At 43.1% G+C, this 21,153-nt stretch overlaps 1 protein-coding gene and 1 long non-coding RNA gene across 42 annotated transcripts in view; one reads left to right on the top strand and one right to left on the bottom strand.

Moving 5' to 3' along the window:
* Positions 1-214: 214 nt before the first annotated feature.
* On the bottom strand, positions 215-2,876 carry LOC138916576 (uncharacterized). Its single transcript, XR_011423854.1, has 2 exons — positions 2,032-2,876; positions 215-630 (listed from the first exon to the last, which is right to left on the bottom strand). It is a non-coding gene; the product is annotated as an uncharacterized lncRNA (long non-coding RNA).
* A 2,202-nt stretch (positions 2,877-5,078) lies between these two features.
* The window catches only part of PHF21A (PHD finger protein 21A), a 173,959-nt gene continuing 157,884 nt past the window's right edge, over positions 5,079-21,153 (top strand). For 10 of the 41 annotated variants that reach the window (XM_070229365.1, XM_070229379.1, XM_070229383.1 and 7 more), the window contains exon 1: positions 5,079-5,676. Coding sequence is in view for 2 of the 41 variants with exons in the window: in XM_070229372.1 (XP_070085473.1) it covers positions 5,581-5,676 (96 nt within the window). In the remaining 39 variants the exon portion in view is untranslated. Of the gene's footprint in view, positions 5,677-6,685; positions 6,873-8,538; positions 8,679-12,703; positions 12,802-21,153 lie in introns of those variants that run through there. The other 31 variants (XM_070229382.1, XM_070229353.1, XM_070229367.1 and 28 more) reach the window with 22 other exon arrangements.

Below are 21,153 nucleotides of genomic sequence, written 5' to 3'. Positions count from 1 at the left end.
TCTAGTGCGTAGAAGCCAGAGAGGCTGCTAAACATCCTACAACGCCCCCCTCCACCCCAACAAAAATTATCTGGCCCAACGCGTCAACAGTGCCAAGGTTGGGGAGCCCTGTTCTAGTTAATTCTATTAAACCCACACACACCTGAAGTTGCTTATGATTAAACTGACCTTGGAGATTGGCAAAGTAATGAAATTGAAGGTATTCTCCAGAGAGTCGACTGCTTGCCCACCAATATTTATTTATTTACCAGTTATCCCTGACTCATTTCCAATTACGATTTCAGCTTGCCATAAACACACATACAAGACAGTTCAAGTGAAGATTTTTAAGAGATCAGAAACCATCGAGACAGTGGGGAGAAGGAATGTATATTCAACTTCTGCTAGTCACTGGGGATTTTCTGTCACAATTCTTTAAAAATCACATTGATATGTCTCCTCTACTTATTTAAGCACACCGTTGGTACAAACCGGGTTTGCACTTATTCCAGCCCAGTAAGAAGTAGAAAAGAAGCCTCGATGACCTGCCGTAGTTACCTCTTGCCTCAGTGAAGAAGGAGGGTGCTCAGGTTTCCAGAGTTCAGATGTTCTTAAGCTGACCTTTAGGAGACAATGGGGTTACTTTTTAGCCTGGAGTAGAAAAAAGAATAGCGGATGGGTAAAGGACAGGTAGGGGAAGTTAGATAAGTAAGCTGTTCAATTAGTCCTTTTTGTGGGGGTGGGGGGAGCATTACTTTGAAATACTGTCAAATTCCAAACATTAGAGACAATCTTACGCAAATACAAAAAGACCTTAATATCTGTGGGTATGGTGTGTTCTATGCTCTACAAAACTGTCAAATAAGAAAATTTAGAAAAAACATTTATTTTCTATTATAATACATAATGCCACCATATAATACAATATATAACGCCTCTGTTATATTTTTCCTATATTTATAGTATCTCTGCATTAGACTGACAGTCCTTAGAAGGAGCTAGCTGTTTTATCATTTTGAGTGCCATTTTACATTATTCAATAGAATCCCAATATTAATTAAATACTTTCTATCAAACAAAAGTTATTTAGATTTCTACCTCCTATCTGACACCAAAAAAAGAAAAAATTATACATGGTAACAAGGTAAATGTGAAAAGTAGAAACCGTAAAAATACCAGAAGAAAAGTGTAGGTATTTTTCTAATCTTGGACTTTGGATGACCTCTTGAAGCCTGGGACAGAAGGCAGAAATATATAGGAAAACAATGATAGATCTGACTACTTTTATAAGAATTAAAAACTGTACTCCAATATTTAATCACATTCAAAATTTGAGTTTTACCCTTGCTCTACAGGATTTTGATGGCCATTAAATGGTCTGGAGTGGGGGTCAACTAGGTGGTAGGAGAGTGAATTCTAAGTTATTGTGCACCTGCTGTTAAAATGTCATTCATGTCTGAAAGCTAAATGATTTACCTCAAAGGAGCTTCTGATGGTACACTTTCAATTTTCAGCTTATTTCTCAGATTTTCACTAACTTACGTTAATTTTATCTTTTCCTTTTTTTCCTCTAGCATTTATGCTGTTTAGCCCTTTCCAAAACCCTGCAAGGTATTATCTTTATTTTACGTATGAGACACCAGGGTTCAGAAGACCGAAGTGTTTGTCTAAGGCCACACAGCTAGTGTGTGTCGACCGAGGGTCCCATGACAGGCACGCTTAGAGCGTGAGAGAGACCCATCAAAATATATCACAATCTCAACCCCACAACCTTGAATCACTCTGATGGTCCTCAGATGCACCATCTACACTGACAAGATATTGGCACTCCACATGTTCACCTGCTCTTGAGTTACATTATCTCAGAAAAAGAATTTAAGGGCACAGGGAGAGATATGTTAGAGTCCCATGTGCCTGACACTGTGCTAAGCACTTTACTTGAATTATTTCATCCAATCTTCTCAACGTCCTTAGGAAGTAGGTATTCATAGCTGCATTTGACAAGCTAGGAAAACTAAGGCTCTGAGAGGTTGAGGAACTTGCCCAACGTACCTTAGTTGAAAAGGAGTGATACGTGTTAGGTGTCGGAATCCAGGTCCTCTTGGTTCCACTCCTCGTCACTATCTTAGAGTGATGAAGAGTATGCAAATGGAAACGCGGTCTCTCCATGAATCACAAGCTAGAGTATTCTTTTCCACAGAGTTTGATAGTTATAGGAGTGTTAGACTATTAATTGGCTAAAGCATTTTAATTAAGAGTAAATAGCTAAAGCATGATTTTGCATGACATTGATTTTTGATTGCTGTACAAACATCTTATTAACCAAGCATCCCTCTGGTACAAGAAGTTCATCTCGTCAACTTTAGTCTTCTAAAGCCGGGGTTGGTACACAACAGCCTGTGGGCTCAATCCTGCCCACCTCCTGTGTTTGTGAAGCCCACAAGCTAAGAATGTCTTAACATTGTTTCTAAGGGTTGAAAAAATTAAAAGGATATTTTGCGACACATGATAAGTACATGAAATTCAAATGTCAAGGCCCATAAATAAAAGCTTTATTAGAACACAGCCAGGTTCATTTGTTTACGTATTCTCTGTGGCCGCTTTTGCGCTACTACTGCATAGAGTTGCGAAGTGGTGACAGACCCTGTGGTCTGCAAAGTCTAAGATAGTGACTATCCAGGCTTTTCCAGAAAAGTTCGCTGACCCCTGTTCTATAGCATTTACACATTCAGGCACCATTTGAGCTTCTTTTTTTCTATGAAATTCTGAAATGTTTTAAACTTTTTTTTTTCCAGAAAGAACACTAAAGCAGTCTTGCTCTCAAAAATTTTGACAGCCTGAGCTGACTGGAAACGACATTAGGTTATGGTTCCAGCGCCTAGTGCGTCCAGCTTGAAAGCGCCCCCCCACCCCGCCCCGCCTTCCCTCATCTTTTAAGTACATTAGGGTTATCTCAAGATGGTAAAGCTGGGTCTTACTATCCAACCTGTCCTTCCGTTATTCATCTTGACTGCGTTATGGGTTTAGTTTCACAACATTATGAGTTCATCCAGGCTGCCTGAATCATTTATAGGGATTCTCATTTTTGCTCTCAAACTCTTACACACTTTCTCTGCTGTGAATTTTTTTTAAACATAAAGCTCAGAGGACTAAATGGCCTACACATGTAAAGTAAAGCCCATACTTTTATCTACTTTTTAGCTTTAAGAAATCAGAATTTTGAAAAATTGCTTTTTCTTGTTAAACTGAACTTAATTTTGCAGGTCACAGAAGTAAGAAAATATCTTCATGTCCAAGGATCTCAAAGCATCCTTGGTGGAAATACATAAGGTAAAGAAGGTCCATTTATTTTTAAATACTGTTTATTTCTTGGAGGAAATACTATTTAACGGAAACGATGTGACCAGTAACAAACAGAGTCGAAGGCTATTTCTGGTTCTGTCAATGACTCACTTTGACTTTGGGCGAATCATCTCACTACTGTTGCTCTTTATCTGCAAAAACTGGACTTCAAGCCTATGGGAGTTGCATGGCTAATCAACGCCTGGAAAATGCGTAGTGGCAGATGCTACCAAAGTGCTGAGCCTTAAAAACAAAACCACCCCCACCCCCCATTTGTATTCAGTTGGGGTTGGGGTTTATTGTCATTTAACATTCGAAGCCCCACACTATATGAAGTCCAGCGTGCTGCACAGAACAGATAATATCACTGTCCAGTAGGGATTTTTCTTTTTTAATCTAGGATTTTGGACTTTTTTTTTTCTTTATTGTGGTTGGGGGTTATTTTAGAATCCAGTAGTCTGGCCGTACAAAAACATTAAGCTTTAAGTTGAAAACTATCGATTTAAAATTCTAAATAAACCCCCTCCAAAAAAGGCAGGGGGGATCCTCCCCCGCCCCGCCAAGAAATCTCTCAAAACAAGAATTCCTCTGATGTTTCCTTCCCCGCAATTCTCCATGTTACAGTCCTTAGAGGTAGAATAGGCATAAAATACTTTCACTAATAAAATATGACAAACCGCCGGATTATACGTGGCCGATTCCCAGTGATTGCCCTGCTACACAAAGCAGAAAAGTAAATGCCATCATCCCCCTTAGAACAAAAGAACTTAGGAATAAAAAACATGGAGAGGGGGGAGAAAGCAGCAATAAATAAAGGTGAGCGAAGGACCCCGTCCCCCGCCCCTCCCCGACGCGAGTGTGGCACTAAGTACGGCTAATAAAGTGGTTCAAGGGTAGTTATTTGGAAAGGGGGCGGGGTGGCGAGGGGAGGGAGCGGGCGAGCGGCGGCCGGGGATTGCATGTTGCATTCGACTTGAGGTTGCATCTTTCTCCTGTTGCCTGGACCACGCTCCCCCATTGCAGTGCTTCCCCATTCCTTCTCTCCGCTCCTGCCCTCGCGGCTTTTTCGTGCCCCCCTGCAAACTGCTGCTGCCCTGGAGGGAGTTGGGGCCGCTCCGGAGCCCCTTGGCAGCTCCTGCCGGCGGGAGGGGGGAGTCGGGCTCGGGCCGCGGAGTTGGGGGGGCCGCAGCGGGCTCCGGCCTCGCCTCGGCTGCAGCTCCCCGGGAGCCGAGCTGCAGCGCTGCCCGGGCCCATCATTGCGGCGGCCCCGGAGTTCGGCCGCCGCCGCTCCGTGCTCAGCCCCATCCCCGCCGCCGCTGCACTGGAGTTTGGCTGCCGCTGCCCTACTTCACTCTAGTTTAGTTTCACTCACTTTACATCCGGGTTTTTTCCCTAGGCAATGGGGGCCGCAGCACACCCCGTTCCTTAGGCAAAGTGAAATAAATTCGCCGCACCGACACGTCAAGTAGTCCGCCCGCCCGAGCGCCGCCGCGGGCCCCCGCCGCCCCCCCCCGCCGCCGCCCCGCCGCCCCGGGGGGGGCCCGCGCGTCCCGGAGGCCGCGGCCGGCGGCGCGGGGGCCCGGGGCGGCCGCCGTGCAACTCCGCCCGGCCGCCCGCCCCCCCCGCCGTGCCCCTCTCCCCCGGCGCCTCCGCGCCCCCCCCCCCGCCCTCGCGCCCGCTTCCCCAGCCCCAGTCCCTCTCGCCCGGCTCTCGGGAGCGGCGGGGGCGCGCACGGCGGCGGCGGCGGCGGGCCGGCGGGGCCGCGCGGCGGGCTCCCGCGCGGGCGAGTGTGTCTGGGCCTGGGCGGAGGGATCCCCGGGCTGAGGCGGCGGAGGTGCTGCGGCCCGGGGCCGGGTGGTGAATGGGCTGGTGGTGCTCGCTGCTGCTGCGGAGAGGAGGAGGAGGAGGATGAAGAGTTGGGCTTGTTTGTCTCCCACAGTTTCTCTCCTGCTGCTCTGAGTGCCCCCCCCCACTCCGGCCCGGGGCCTGTGTGTGTCTCTCCTGGAGGAGGAGGAGGCTCCAGTTCCTCCCCCCACCCCCTCCTCCCCACCCCCCCTTGCCTGGGGAAGAGGAGGAAAGAAACAGCCCAGAGAGAGAGAGAGAGAGTGAGTGAGAGAGTGAGAGAGAGGGAGAGGAGAGGAGGAGGAGGAGGAGAGAAGGGAACAACCTACCATCTTAACACACTAATATCTAAAAAGTGCGAGAGGCCCAGAGCAGCCGCAGCAGCAGCAGCAGCTCCAGCTTCTTCCCTCCCTCCCCATGAAGAAGAGTTCCCCCCTCCTCCTCCTCCTGCTTCTCCTGCTCAGAGTTCCTGCCTCCAGCTGCCAGGGGGGACAGCCAGCCAGCAGCAGGAGGGTGCAGTATCCCAGCTTTTCCATTCTCTCTTCTCCTCACTCTCCTCTCTCTCTTTTTTTCTGGAGTAGCTCTGTTTCCCCTCCCTCCCCCTCCCCCTCTCCCCCTCTCCCTCTCTGTCTTGTCTCTGGTGTTTGTCTCTGGGAGGAACAGGGGCTGCCTGCTTGGAGTTTGTTGTGGGGGGAGGGAGGGGGAGGGGAGGGGTGTGTGGGAGGGAGGAGGGAAAGGGGGGGTGTGCTCGCCCAGGACCCCTCAGTCAACTTGAGATTTGAGCAATAACTTCCCCTTCGGGGCGCCCCCCTGCGTGCCCTTCCTATTCCTCCCCCCCTAAAAAAAAGACAATGGAAAAACCTGGTCTCCCCCCCCTTCCTCCCCTCTGCCCTCCACCCCTCCCCAGGATAAATTGGAAGTAAGTTTAGGAGCAGCCTCGGGAGCCTGGGCGCTGAGTGCAGGGCCGGAGCGGGTGACAGAGGCGGCGCGCCGGGGGTGGCGGGGAGGGGGCGTCACATTGTCCCAGCGGGGGGCCGGGGAGGGGGGCCGCGGGCGGGGGCGGGGGGCGCGGAGCCTCGGCCGCCCCCCTCGGCTCCCCCTGCCCGGGGGATGGTCGCCTTGTCTCTTTCACCTCCCCCCACCCTCCGGGATGCTGTCGGGGGGAAGTTTTTATTATGGTTATTTATTTAATTTTTTTTTTTTTTTTTTTTGGAAAACCATCTTGTTTGGTGACTGAGGGATCTGGTTTAAAAAAAAAAAAAGCTGCGGCTGCTGACGCTGCCGGGCCCGAGTGTGTGTGTGTGTGTGTGTGTGTGTGTGTGTGTGTTGGTGCATTTGTCTTGGGTGGCCGGAGCAGCGTTGGGGAAATTCCGCTTATTCTTTTTCTTCTGCAACTTGTTATTCCGGAGAGTCTGCCTGCACCCCTCACCCCGGGGCCGGCCCTCCCGCACGCGCCCCCGCCGCCCGCGGCCGCGGGGCGCCCCCGGGACCCCGCGCGGGCCAGGCGGCTCCGAGAGGGGCCGCGCCGCCCCTCCCCCGCCCGCGCCCCCGCCGGGGGGAGGGGCGCGCGGAGTGGGACTCTTTCCGTTTGGTCCAGCCCCGTCGTGCACGCAGTTCCCAACACTTCTCGTCATCCTCTCTTTGGTCTCTTTATTCTGCCGAGCGGTGCTGTTAGGATTTCTTTTTTTCCCCTGACCACGTTCGCGATGGTGGGTAGCAGCAAGGTGGCCCTGGGAGGGGAGGGCTTGCTCTCGAGATTGGGCACCGGGGGAAGAATGTCTCCGTTCAACTTTGTCTGGGGCTTGCACCCCCGGAGAAGGCCACACGCCGGTTGTAGGGTGCAGATGCGCCGGCAGTGATCGCTAAGTAGTTGAGTTGTTGAGACGAGGGCACGACTGCTCATGGCAGCCAGGTTTTGTTTTCATTGGTGAATCCGGTGTCATCATATTCCGGTCATATGTTGAAATATTCTTTGTTTAGGTGTGGAAGTAGAGGATCTCCCTCGGCACGTCCACATTGTGTTGTTTTTTAAAGATGTCTCTTGCCAGGATGGCTTTCTAGAATTTCAGATGGGAGTTGAGGTCCGGGCGTGTGTGGGCCTCAGCACTGGCCTTGACAGTGAACTTTGTGGCTGTGTTTTGGATTTCAAGGATCTGCCCCATAGCCGGGCAGCGAGCTGTGCCTTTTCGTTAATAGTCGGTGTCAGGAATGGAGCTGCTTGAGCTGGGGCCGGTAGAGAAGGAAGAACATTTATGTATTAATAATTGATAGCTGAATATTAGGATCAGATTAATTTGGGCTGATGAAAGTTGTTTTTTTTTTTTTTGTTTTTTTTTTAAAGCAGTTGTGCGCTCTAGGAAGGAAGGCGTTTCATAGGCAGACTTTATAGGGGTTCTTCAGGCCGGGAGCTGGAATCTCTTTAGAGAGCATCCTCATCAACATCTGTAGCTTCTTGGAGGGCCTGGTAAGGGGACCCAGATTGGAGTTAAGACGTCGGTGTGTCCTTTTCAGTGTTTATGTTGTTTGTTTACGTCTAGGGTTCACTCAGGTTTGGGCAGTAGAAATAAATAGGTCAGCTTTTCTTTTGGTCTTTGAAGACCAGCCCCCTCCCCCCCCTTTTTTTTTAAGTTTCACAATTTACTTGGTTTCACAGCATTGTAGGAAACTGTTACTACATTTTTACTGGAAATACTATTATTCATTTTGATTTTGGTGAGTTCCTTCCCATTCTCTTTTTCTGTCTCCACTGGTATATGGAGTCTCCCTCGTGGGTTTAAAACTACCTTATTAGAGGCCATCTAAAATGTCTGAGGAATGCGTTTTAAAATCTCAGGACATATCTTTTGATGGCAAGGAGGAAGTTTTGTGCGCAGTTAACATTAATGTTTATAAAAAAATTTCTGAACTTAAAACTTCTGTGGATGTACAACTATCCTAAAGCGAACAGCGTAGTAATAGTGCAGGAAATTCTCAAAGCACAAACTTCTGGCTAACACGTCAACCATATTCCAGGTGCTTTTCTTTATGTCCGACTCTTGCTTTTGTTAACATGATAGTGTTTGCAGCGTGACTGGCGTTGCTTGGCTGGCCATCATAGTCTTTTCCTTGAGTGCTTTTGAAGGTTTTTTAACATAGTTTTTCGATAATCTTGCAAGCTTTATTTAAGCATTTTGCTCTTTGGACTCAAGCCAGTCTTTATGGAACTGGAATAGTAATAGATGAAAAAGACTCCTGCCTATGCCAGATTTGATTTTGAAGAGATATAAGTGATGGACGGGGCCCTATGTCTTTTAGCCTTGAAAGGTCCATCCTTTTTCCCATTCAATCCTCTGGAAGGAGATGCCTCAGAAATACTCTTCTTCTGCTTACTTGAAGAGCTCTAAATGCTATCCAGCAGGAGGTGCAACAGCAAGAGAAAGCAAATCTGAATTTTGAGGGTCTTGCTACTTATGACAGCTCTACTTAGCTTCAGCTAAGCAATAGGATTAACACCTTCAAGTTCCCAAAGATTTTGAGTAAGTCCGTTTAAAAATTCCATTAATAAATTACATTGTTATTTGAACTGGAAATCTCTGACTGCTTTTTACCTCCTTACAGTAACAGATAGCTTAAGGATGCTGCATGTGGGTATAGAATGCTGTTAGAATTATTTTATTTTGAAGAATGATTAGTCTTATATTGGTGAGTGGGGTGTTAAACACCTTAAAAAAATCATGTGCAAGGGCTATGAACAAAAGGACTTGGGGCTTTATGTTTTGTGAGCATCCTTATTGTGTTAATACAAATAGGACGTAGAGTACTTGAGATTTTGGGAAGGGAGGTATCGTATGGAAAAAATTTTAGACGTGTGTGTGTGTTTTTTTCCTCGAAATTATGGATAGTGATCCTAATACATAAATTCTTAGGCACTCAGCTTTATGAGTACGTGTGGTTGATGTATTTGGCCTCCAAAGACAGATTCTTGAACTATAAGTAAAGTTTGATCTGTGGATATAGGTCATTGCTGATAAGTCCTTTTGTAACACATAACAATAACTGCGTCCATGAAAGTAGTGTCGTAGCATTTACAGCACATGGTCCTGTGAAACTCTGTTAGGTGAATTGATTTATCACTGGAACTATGCTACTGTGATGGCTTGTAAAGTTTTATATCAAAGTTTTAAAAACTTAGGAATGTGTAGAAAATTTGGTGAACCTGCTTTCAATTTTATCTGTTGGCTAGACATAACGCTGTACTTTTTTTTCAGTAAGCTCAAATGAGAAAGTACATGTGAAAGCGCTTTGTAAATTCTCAGAAACCTTGCAGATGTTAAGTTGTTGAGATAGTTAATTAATACATGGACAGACGCTTCTATCTTTAAAATGTTAACTTTCTCCATATCATTTGGGAAATGAGTGCATTGAAAGTACACCCTGAACACTTCATGAAATTTTTTTTTTTTTGAGATACTGCTGTGGTTACCAGAAAGCTCTTTGTTACAGTTTTGAAGCTTTGTTTAAAAAATGCTGCCTAGGCAGTTTCTCATAATTCAAAAAAAAGATCATTTTTCCTTCTGTGGATCCTCTGAAATGTGTTTCCCCTGTTAAAGTTTTTCTTCATTTCTCCATTGATGTGATGGTAGTTGGTTTTAGGAAATATTGAACTTCCCGGATTCTTCTATAGAAGTCTTATTAACACACAGTAACAGATGTCATGGTTAAGGTTTTGATTGATGCTGCTTTCTGAAAAATTCTAACTAAAGTTTTCAGACTTGTTTCAAAGTGAAAAAGATATATATCTGTATGCATTAGCACGTGTACATCATTTTTGTTTTTCTATTTTAGAGGGATGCATGAGGAAATGACTACTCAAATCTAGAGGATTACACTGAAATATTTTTGTGTAAAAATAGCCCAAAAGTTTAAAACTCAGAGCCTTGAGTTCTGGCCCTGCTCACAAATTTGGACTAAAATAAAATAAAATATAGCTAATTGGGAGTTCCTGTGTTTATGAGCACATCAAAAGGTCTGGTATCTTAAATTTTAGAAGTGACTGCTCTTTATAAAATAGCCCCAATTAGTAATTAAATACAGACACTTGCTTCTGTGAAAAGTGAGAAAAACATTTAACTGTTTAGGTAAAAATGAAACCTCTCAGGGTGATATTAACTTTTTCACCCCACTGACAGACACTTTATGCTAAAGGTTTTTTTGAGGAAATACTGAAGTTAAGGTTCTGTTAACGTGCTTTAAAATTTTGTGTCCTTAGAGTTTCTAGCTGAAGGGTTTTGTGTTTAATTACTATTCAAAGGGAGAAAAGGAAGGGATTCAAGTTTTAGGTCTCTAACTTTGGACAGAATTTCCTTGTGTCTACATTCAGAGCTGATTTCTTAAAACATGTTTGAATCTTCATATTAATTTGTGCTGGGAAATATTGATGATTTACATTGACTTTTGGGCTTTTTTTGTAGGCCTTAAGTATTCGTTAGGAGCATAGCAATATGTTTTGATCTCTTTACCTTTACCAGGTGTGTGTTTGGCTGCCTTGAGATTCTTTTTTAAATGTTAACATGGCATTGACTTTATTGTAGATAATTATTTCTTCAATAGCCTGTGCTTTCTTTGTGTGTTTGTATTGTTTTGTAGGCTTTCATATAGTTCTTCTTTGTGTATTAAATTTTGGAAGTTATCTTTTGAGAGATTGTTGAAATAGACTTTTAAGAATAACTTTTACGTTACTTGCCTATCCATTCGGTCTTCAGCTGAGGTGGTGGGGACTCTTCTCTTGGAGAGAGAATGTGTGACGTTCACTCATCCTGTGGGGTTTCCTAGAGCAACTTTCTTACACTAGACACTTGTTTGGCAGTTTGAATACTTCTCCACTTGTCTCCCTTCAGTACACTGCAAGGCCTTTCCTTTTTAAAAAATAAAAAATAGTGAGCAGGTCTCTGTTGAAGGAAACTATTCTTTCCTATATTTTGGAATCATCTACGGAAATGTTTTTCTGCTTTTTTAAGCAGACAAAAAAGTGAACCGGTAATGTGGGGATAGGAAGGGAGTGGGGCCTATCAGGTTGGTGATCTGGGCTTTATTTTGACTGTTTGTGGGCCTAGGGGAGAAAAATAACTTAAACACAGAAGCCAAAAAGATGGGTTTTGTTTTATTGTTTTGGCTGCAGTGAGAATACAAACTGTCAGTACTTGAGGAGAAGGAGCAGCAGAAAGGAATTGATTTTTTTCTGCTGCAGATCCAAGTATTGTTAACCATGTGCCTCTCTAAAGCAGCATACTTAGAAATCAAGCAGTAGTGGATTCTTCCGCCCAATTAACAGGCAGGCCCCTACACTGTATTTTGTTTTGGTTTTTGTTTAATTTTAAGTAAGTACCCCAAACTTCAGAGTAATGACAATAATTTCCTGATAAAAGTGGGTGATAGTAACCATGGCAACTGCTGTCTCCGGCCTTATGGACAGTATGTTGTATTGATGAAGCTTCAGATCCTGTAGTGGCTTGCCACTTTTATGGTGAAATGTAGTAGCATGTGCTGCAGGTGATTTTTAGCTGGATTGTGTTAAATTTGTGTGCCAGCTTATCTTTCCTTGTTAGGAATTTCTTGGACTGTGTTCCGCAGCGTGTTTGTGAAGGTGCTGTTGCCTGAAAATAACCCACCACCTGTGTTAGGCCTCCTGATGCAGACTGCGTTTAGTTCTTTCCCAGCCTCCTTCCCCAGCCTTCAGCAGGTAGGGTGCCTATGGACACTGTATATCCATAGATTACAGCTCCAACTGACCCGCTTGGGTTTGGACATGTTTTAAAAAAAAGTCTTTGTGTTTTTAGAAGACGTCAGTGGACGAGAGAAATGGGTCTTTAGTTGGAATATTTTTTTTCTAAGTGTTTGAGTAAGGGCTTGACAAAGAAGAATTTAAGTAGTATTGTTTTTTTGTGTGATGGTGTTATGTGTATGTATTACTATAAGAATATATTTCCTAGTGGGCAGTATTAGGGTATGGGAAATGTTGTCTTATGAGAATTTGCTTCAAGAAAAATTATTTATAAAACATAACTTGGAAAGACTGTTAAGAGGAAACCTGGTAAAACAAAATCTTTTTTGGGGAGGGGGATAGAAAGCTTTGAAATTGTTCGAACCAAACCTTAAAAAATTACTGAAAAAATTATATTTTTAAATATCATTTTAAAATCGTACCAAATCTTTTTGCTTTTTAAGCATATCTTTTATATGCTTATTCTGTCTAAGGTTTTCCTCATGTGAAAATGTCTAATCTAAATATTGACTGGTACTTTTCCCAATATGTGCTAAAGAAACTGTGCCAGAGCAGAGAACAAGTTAGATCTGAATTTGACTCGGCCCTGATAAGAAGATCTAGTCAAATTGTGCTGGATAGTTCAGACTTTCTTGAAACTTACTGTGATAGGGTGAGGTGGTTTGCTTACTACAAGTCCCAGGATGCACTGCGGTTTTTTGCTTAACTCCGGATTAGAGCATTGCATTCTGGGACCTGTAGTTGATTTAAACAGCACAGGGAACCCTTCCCTCCTGTCTACTCCATTTTATACACAGCTTCCCAAAGCCTCTAAGAACTTTCTGCTAAGTAAAGTTTGGTTGCTAATATCATGATTATTATGCTGCTGACATTCTCAAGTGAGTCTTCAGAAACACCCTAATGTTTTAGTTTACCTTAGATTAGTTTGTTGTTTTTTATCAGCTACTGTAATAAGATTTACATGTCAGATAACACTTATGTATGGATATTTACGTGTGTATATGTATTCAGAACTTGACTTGGCCATTGTAAGTGTTTTTGTCTGTGATGATGCAGGTCTCTTTATAGTTCCACAGCGTTATTTGCTGCTAGCATGGGCATTAGAAGCCTGTTATTGTCGGGCCTGATGTGTATATACTGTTCTCTTTTCTTTGAATGGGGCAGTTACTCAGTAGTTAAAGTGGGATGGGAGGTTTTTTTTGGTGATGCTGTTGAAGTTCACAGGTTTTTGATTCTTCTGTGATAATTGTCAACATCTTGACTCTCAGTCTTCTTTAGATGGAAGACAGATTCCTGAAAATAAACGTGGTTTTAGGCTAACTTTAATACTCAAAGGTGTGTGTAGTCTGCAAGGTAGAGGAAAAGGTAAGGTTTCTTTCATAATTTGTTTATTTTCATTTGTAACATTTGAATTTGTGTTCTTTTGAGGATTCTGATACTTCTGCTTTATTAGCTGATGTCAGAATGTGGTCGCAGGCACTGAGTGTTAGAATCTGTGCAAGTGCTCAGGGCAGTGCCTGGCGCATGCCGAAGGCTCGGTAAATGTCTGGAGTTAGCAGCAGAAGTAGTAGTGTTTATTGTTATTTTAAAAAATAGCATGCTTCACACTTTTCCCTCTCTGTTTACATTAATATTTGATCAGAAGCCCAGGCTATTCTAACAAGACCTTGAGATTTTGGTTTATGGTAATGATGTGGCAGTTCCTTAGAATTTTTTGCTGTACATAAAATGTCTTTGCACCTGAGTTTCTCCCTAAGTGGCACGTGCCCACAGTCAGACAGACAGCCAGTAGCAGAATTTTGACCAGGATTCAGCTCTGCCTATTCAATACTCTTTGCCTCTGTATCACAGCCTTTGGTTGCCTTTGGGAAGTTCAAAAGATAATGAAAATTTCTTTGTTCATGATGTTTGCACTGGTAGAATATCCAAACTAGTTGATTAGTGAAAATAAGATGCTGCAAAAATGTTCCTTGTGTCACAGTGTATGTAACCTTGGAAAAAGTCTGTTGTGTTTAGAAGCTTGAACGAGTCTGTCACCACGGTTCACAGCGTTTCAGGATTGGCGTATTGGAGGCCGGTGAGCAGCCCCAGAAAGAAAATGTGGTTTCAGGTCCGTGGGTTGTACTGAAAATGTTAGGTTCAAAAAAATCCTAAGTCTTTACATTATTTTTCTCTTTTAGGACACTCTAACTTCTTTTAGGCTCTTGAACTTGCAGGATATTTTTATCTGCATGGCTGGTCTCTTTTAGCTTTTTGAGAAGGGAAAGGGACACCTGGGAATATTGAAAAATGTAAGCATAAGTTGTGATGTCTGTGCCTTAGTTGGAGTGCGTGCAGAATCGGGGAAGTGTCTCTTACCTGCCAGGCCAGTGTCTCTTCCAGCTTTTCCCCTGCGCAGAGCTCCTGGAATATCATGGCTGAGGGCCGCTGTGTTTATTTAAGAAAACTCTGCCTTTAGTAGTAATTATTTGAGTACTTGTTTACACAACAAACCAACCCACTGCGATAATACTGTTTTTTCCCTCATAAATGTAAACTGAAATTTGTTAATGTTTGTATATTAGATATTAAATAGATTCTTCAGATGTGTCAGAAATTTATGGACTCTCATCTGATGATGCTTCCACATTATGAATGGTTTTATTTATTTTATATTAACTTGTCTTTTCAAGGCCGAACGTTAAATAAATTCAGTGGTTAGAGAGAAGTTAAACACAAAGGGCTAAATATAAGGGAGAAAATGGTCTCTGGTATTAATTGGCCAAGGCAGGAAATAATCAGGTTTGGATGAATTCTCCTTATCTACGTTGTATAGTTAACACACACTTGTGTAATTCCTGAAATACTGAAGTTGGAAATAAGGAGAGTGAAGCTGGTCAGCCACGCGTAATTCCCTGTAGAGTCCTCTGACACACCTAAATTATTGAGCACAGTTTTCTTTTTTTTGTGAAATGTCCCAAGCCAGTGAAAATGAAACAGTTGTGATGGTGTCAGAGGAGCTGGCTTTAAGACCAGTCCTGACACTAGCTGTGCACTCTTGGGAGGTTCAGCCTTGCTGGACCGAATGGGGACAATGGTCAGAGCCTGCCTCCCTCTGCTGTTAACACGATTAGATGAGGCTGTACTCGGGAAGGTACTAGGTAGACTAAAGGAGTATATGTAAATAGAGTTTTTAATCACTAATAGATGGCTGGATTTTAAGATAGTTACCTGTGTTGTGTTAATAATATTATTTTTAAAAGTTTAAATAGATGACTTAGAATCGTAATTGGTGATCTAGAACCTCCCCCCCCATGGCCAAGAGACAAGTTCTTAGCGTGTTTTTACAGTGTACGGTATATACTGATGCATTTGCATATATATTATAATATAGATATCATAAATGTAGTGGTGTGTTGTTATGGTAATAAAGAGTTTTAATAATGGGCTTTTAATTGGAAAACATTTTTATATGTTAATATACAAACTTACACAAATATATTTATTTGTTCTTGCAGAAATGGCATAGATATAGGACCTTAAGTGTCTGGCAAGTTTTTGTACCTTATATTTACCTGCTATGATATTAATAATAATACTAATGTAACGTATGCTGAGTGTTTATTGTGTGTAGTGTTGTCTTTTTGCATATAGGGTCCCATTTAATTTTAATCTTCACCGCAGTACTCTGAGGATTTACTCTTAGTATCCTATCCCCATTCCCCAGAGGAGGAAATGAAGGCTTCCCTGGGATCACGTGGGTACCAGATGCCTCAACCTGAATTCAAGCCCAGGTTTGATGCCGGAACCCCTCCTCTTGAGTGTCTATAATGCTGTGCTAAACGGTGTAATTCCCATGGAGACCTAGAAAACGAATTACTAAAGAAGTTGTACATTTTCTGAAATGGCCACAGCCGTGCTGTATCATTTTGAGAGTGTTTCATGTTGATTTTGGTTGCGTTAGGTTGAATATTTTGGAAATGGAAAACAGTGGAGTAGAATGGAAATGGAGGCCTTTGGGGTCCTGCCTGTCTTTTTTGTCGCTGTCTGCCCCTCACCCAGCACGGTGCCCAGCGTGGAGTCAGGTCTGATGGCTATTTCTTAGGGTCGGGATTTGGGACTGTATCAGGCTAGGTTATTTTACACATTTTCTTAGTAGGGGCAAAGAGTTTGCATTCGCTATTCAATTAGTCCTCATGTAACTGTTAGCATTTTAGAGGGTTCAATGACAAATGTCCTTTCTTTTAAGAAATAGTATAAAGGCAGTCCCTCTGAGTTATGAAAGTAGTTCTACCAATATAGATATGTAGAAAGTAGAAAATTAAAGTTGCCCCACTCCCATCCTACTTTTAAATCTTCCTGTGCATTTAAATATGTGTAATATATATAGTATATATATGTATTTTAAAAATAGAATTATACCATAATACTCTCTTGAAGTTTACTTTTTTCAGATGGCTATTTGAAAAACTTGCCTGTTTTGGAAAATAAGTCTCAGGTAGGAAGTGGGAGTGAGGATGGAGGGCGAGAGGTGGGTAAAATTTATACATTAAGATTGTAAACCTATGTCCTAGACCGATTATTACCTCTGAGGCAAAAAGCATTTTAAGTTCTTTTTACTTGTACCTAATGCCTTAGCAATGGTCATTGTTATTTTTAAAACTTTAAAAAAGGTTAACCAATTTAAAATGACAACATTGTTTTCTGTCCTGCACGAGTAGTGTAGGTGGCAGCATTTCAGAATTAAATTCGACTGCTTCTGGTAACTACTTATAAAGAGATTAATTGTGGTTTCAGGTAGCTTTTTTTAACTGCTGGTCTCTCTTCTTGGTTGTTAGGAGGCATTGATTCAACATTTGCAAAGTAAAGTAGGGTTTTAAAACCAAGATAATACTTGTAATATTTTAATTAATGGGAACTCGAACTAGTCCTGCTTAATTAGCATTCAGATGCCCTGCGTGAGGGTCAGTCCTGGTCCTCACATGTGTGTGTGAGCGGTGTTGGCTGACCTCACCCCCGTCCCTGTCCCTGTCCCTCAACCACCCCCAAGTGCTATCCTGGTAACCCAGCGTTTTTCAAAGCAGTAAAAAAAGATAATAAAGATAAATTATTTGAGTGCCATTCACTTTTCTGGCATTATAAAAAAAGAAGGCCTTATAATCTACATTAAATATAATCTTTGATTCTGGCTTTGAGAGTTTTCACTTGTTGCTAAGGTTGTTAGTCATAATTCACCTTTGTAATTTTTAAATTAAAAAATTTTATTTCATAGGAGATAAGTTTTTCATTATGGAAGTTTAAAAAAAACCTCTTTCTAATCCTGGAATGCTCTGCTTGCGTCTGCGTGCTTTATGCTTCTTTAGACCCGCATTTAGCAAAGTCCTGAAGCCTGGCCTTAAAAATTCTAAGAAATGGGTCTGATAATAAACGCAGCAGTGGGGCCGGCCCCATGTCCGAGTGGTTGAGTTCGCACGCTCCGCTGCAGGCGGCCCAGTGTTTCGCCGGTTCGAATCCTGGGCGCGGACATGGCACCGCTCATTGAGCCACGCTGAGGCGGCGTCCCACATGCCACAACTAGAAGGAGCCACAACAAAGAATATACAACTATGTACCGGGGAGCTTTGGGGAGAAAAAGGAAAAAAATTTAAAAAAAATCTAAAAAAAGCAAAAAAAATAAATGCAGCAGTTTATTTGAACTATAGTCACAGTTTTAAGAAGCCCAGTTGAGTATTTCTCATTGGTAGCATTCGTATGTGCTTTTCAGTTTGTGTGGTGCAGACCGTGGCCCAGAGAGTATTTGATTATTTCTCAGAATGGTCTTATAAGTGTACAAAGGGCTCTTCATGTCATGGATGGTGAAACTGAGGCAGGGACGAGAATTTGAGTAAGTTAATGGCAGAGCCTAGTTTTCTCCTCTTAGTCTAGTTTCTGCCTTCTTAACCTGTAGTCGCCAAACTTTAAAAAATTATGGCCACCAGTAAATGTATATTTATATATAATTTTCTGAACTAGTGTTTTATGTATGTTATAAAACGTACAGGAAAATTGAAATTTAAAAAAGGATGAGATTTTAAAGTACACGTTGTAATAATTTCTTCCCGTGGCCCCTTCCTTCCCGAGGGCGGGTGCCCCCACGTGGAGACTGGCGCTCTCCCGTCTTCTGCAGTAGAGGCAGCCATGGGGACACCTGGAGGACAGTTGGTACCAGGCTGGGGCTTTTAAGTTGGAGTGATCTTTTGCAGCTTTTTAATTTTAAAGAAACAGCCTTTCTTCCTGTGAAAGGCTGAAAGATTGAGAGTAAAGGCCTTGAGAGAGGTGAGCTGAGAAGACAGAAATGTAAGCCGTACTCGTTTTCTTCAGAGTTGACCAAGGGGAGAAGGCTGCCTGCCTGGACAGCGCTTCCTCCCACCGTGGAGGTGGCAGGGCCTCTGTTGTTGTCAGGCAGTTTAGAGAACGCAGGACAGCTTGGTAAGCGTCTTCTCTGTGCCTGACATGACGTAACACTGTGGAGTATGCAGCACGCATGTTAAGTACAAGTGGTTGTATTGGGCTCGTTGCTGCAGCATTTTTGAGGGTGTCTTAAAAGCACTTCTCACTCGATAGAGTTGGGTATTTGCAAATTACTGAAATCACCATTTCACGGAGACCAAACTTTGTAACTTGACTGATTCTATTTGGTATTTGTTTACTTCTCTGCTCTCCCCCCACAACCCCCAGTACCTCAGAGCAGAATTCTTCTTCCGAAAGGAACAGATGCCATTAACTTATCAGGACCCAATACTAAAAAGCCTACAAAAATCTTTGTGCTGCTTATTTGCTTTATTTAATCTAAATGCAAAGCGTATTGTAATTATTGCTGTTGGAGGGTTTTAAGCTGATGGTTCCTCCCCACCCTTTTCTGTGCCCAGGGCGGATAGATTAGGAATGCCAAATTGACAACTTGGTATAAAGAAATAATGACCACTGAAATAAAACAGGAGTTCAAATAAAAAGCAAACCAGATACAAATGTAGAATGAAAATATCTTTTAGTAAAATGTTAGCATGCTGTACTTGGAACAGATGCCACATTAATTCAAAAGAGAGCCCAGAAAACGTGGCAACTTTACGATGTCAATGGAGGGATCTGCAGTAGTTCCTGTTCCCATTGTGTGGGGTTCTCCCTTCCTCCAGGTCCAGGCCTGTTTTTCCATGTGTTTATTTTCTGTATATGTTACAGAATAGACATGTGAATAGACAAATATTAAATCCATGCTTAATATTTTGGTTTATGTCATTAAATACATTGTCATACTAGTAGATCTTAGGATAAGAAGCCCAATCAATAACTTGTAATACAACAATAATGATTCTTGTTTTAAATATGCGTATCAGGATGCGCAGAATCGGAGGCAAAAGTTTGCTTTCCTGCGCACCCTTCCAGGCGCCCTTGTGATAATGGGCTGATCTAAGAGCTGAGTCTTCCAAGGAGGCCTCTGCTTCCTTTTTTTCTTTTTTTTTTTGTGGCCTCTCCTTTTTGAATGTAAAATTTGGACAAGATACAAAACGATGAGAGAATTTTGCATTTTTTCCCTCATTTAAATCTGTAGTTATCATTGGACATTTGTTAGGATTTTTAAGTAGCTCAGATTCATTCATTCGTTTTGAGGTGTTTTTCTGGCGTTTGGGAAGAAGAAGAAAGGGTGATGGAAGGAGTACCATACGCACTTGGGCACTCCCAGAGTGACATTCGTGTTACGGAAGAGGGCGCTGGGACGGCTCCGAATGGCTTGATCCTTGCAGCGCGGGGTTAGGGTGGGTCTGAGCGTGGAGAGAGGTGGGCTGGGGGCTCTTAACCAGATTTACAGTGTGCCACTTCCTGAGCAGTGCAGTGATCTCGTCACCAGGGGCATTCCTGTGTGCCTGGACAGTGGTCTGGCGCGCATGCCTACGCAAGCTCCACTCGTTCTTCACAATCCGTCAGAGCATGGAGGCTTCCGGTTTAGGCGTGTTGTTGGAAGGGTTGAGTCTTGTTTTCTTGCAGTGCCGGTGAAGGGAGTTTTTGGGTTGGCCATGCAGCACAGTGGTTGAGTGTCAGCGCCCGGGCTGGAGCCAGTCTCCGTGGGCTCAAATCCTGACTTTGCCATGGGTTTGCTCTGTGACGATGGCCAAATCACGTCCGTCCCACTCTGTGCCTCTGCCTCACTTGCTTCACATGTAAGATATGCATAAATAATAGTACCCATCGCCTGAGCTGGTTATAACACCTGAACTGTGGCAAGTGCCTGACACATACTAAGTGCTAAGTAAATGGTAGCTGTTGTTAGGTGTTGTCACTTAACCTTAATTCTCCACTCCTCTCCTCTCTTCTCAAGGCGTGAGACAAAGGCATAGTGGGAAAAGAGCCTCAAGCTTTGGGGTGTGACCCCTGCGTTGGAATCTCAGTACAGCCACTGAAAGTGGAGTGTGTGAGCTCGGACTGGTGGTTTTAAGCTCCCTTCCACAGAGATGTGTCCCCTGCATGCTGCACACCGGGCACCGTGCTGTCCGCTTGGACTTCAGTGTCTTCATTGGTGATCCCAGGATGATAATGCCAACCTCCTAGGACTGATGTGAAGAGAAAGTGAGGAAATCTTAAGACACTTGATAAGTGGTAGCTGCTGTTGTCATTATTATTGTTACGGTCCCACTAAAAGTTTGTGGGGAAAAAAGTAAATATGGAACAGCTTAGCTGGAAAGGAGAGTGTTTTTCCTGAAATGTCTTGGTGAAGAAGGTGTGGATGGGAAAAGCGTGTCTAATGAGTTCTTGTTTGTGAATAACTCTGGGAGAATTAGAAAATACATGAGAATATGTCGGTTATAACAGAGACTTAAAAATACTCAGGGTACTTTATATTTGTTAAAACCCTGTTATACATTTGATCGAAGCTTTTTTTGCACCAAGATACTGATGTGGCTTACAGTAGGTCACTGAGCATCAAGTCAGTAGTAGAGTAGGCATTATAACTCAGAAGTCTAAACTCCTAACCAGCTGCTCAGGACAAACTGTGTGTGTTTAACCCTTGAGAACACAGGCTTGGGTGTAAAAACTGATGGAAATGATTCTAGAACCCCAGAGATGTAAAGTGGCACACAAGTGCTTTCTAGTAATGACGGACACAGTTTATTCGCCATCTGATTTTGGGCATTTTGCCTTTGTGAAATTTCCTCTCATCTGGTGCCTGGCCTTTTCTTATGGTAATTGTTATTTTCTTTCTATAATTAATTGTCATA

Source organism: Equus caballus, chromosome 12, assembly GCF_041296265.1.
Source record: "Equus caballus isolate H_3958 breed thoroughbred chromosome 12, TB-T2T, whole genome shotgun sequence".
Classification (NCBI taxonomy): domain Eukaryota; kingdom Metazoa; phylum Chordata; class Mammalia; order Perissodactyla; family Equidae; genus Equus; species Equus caballus.
The sequence above is the reverse complement of the archived record's forward strand: the minus strand, read 5'-3'. Positions and strand labels throughout refer to the sequence as shown.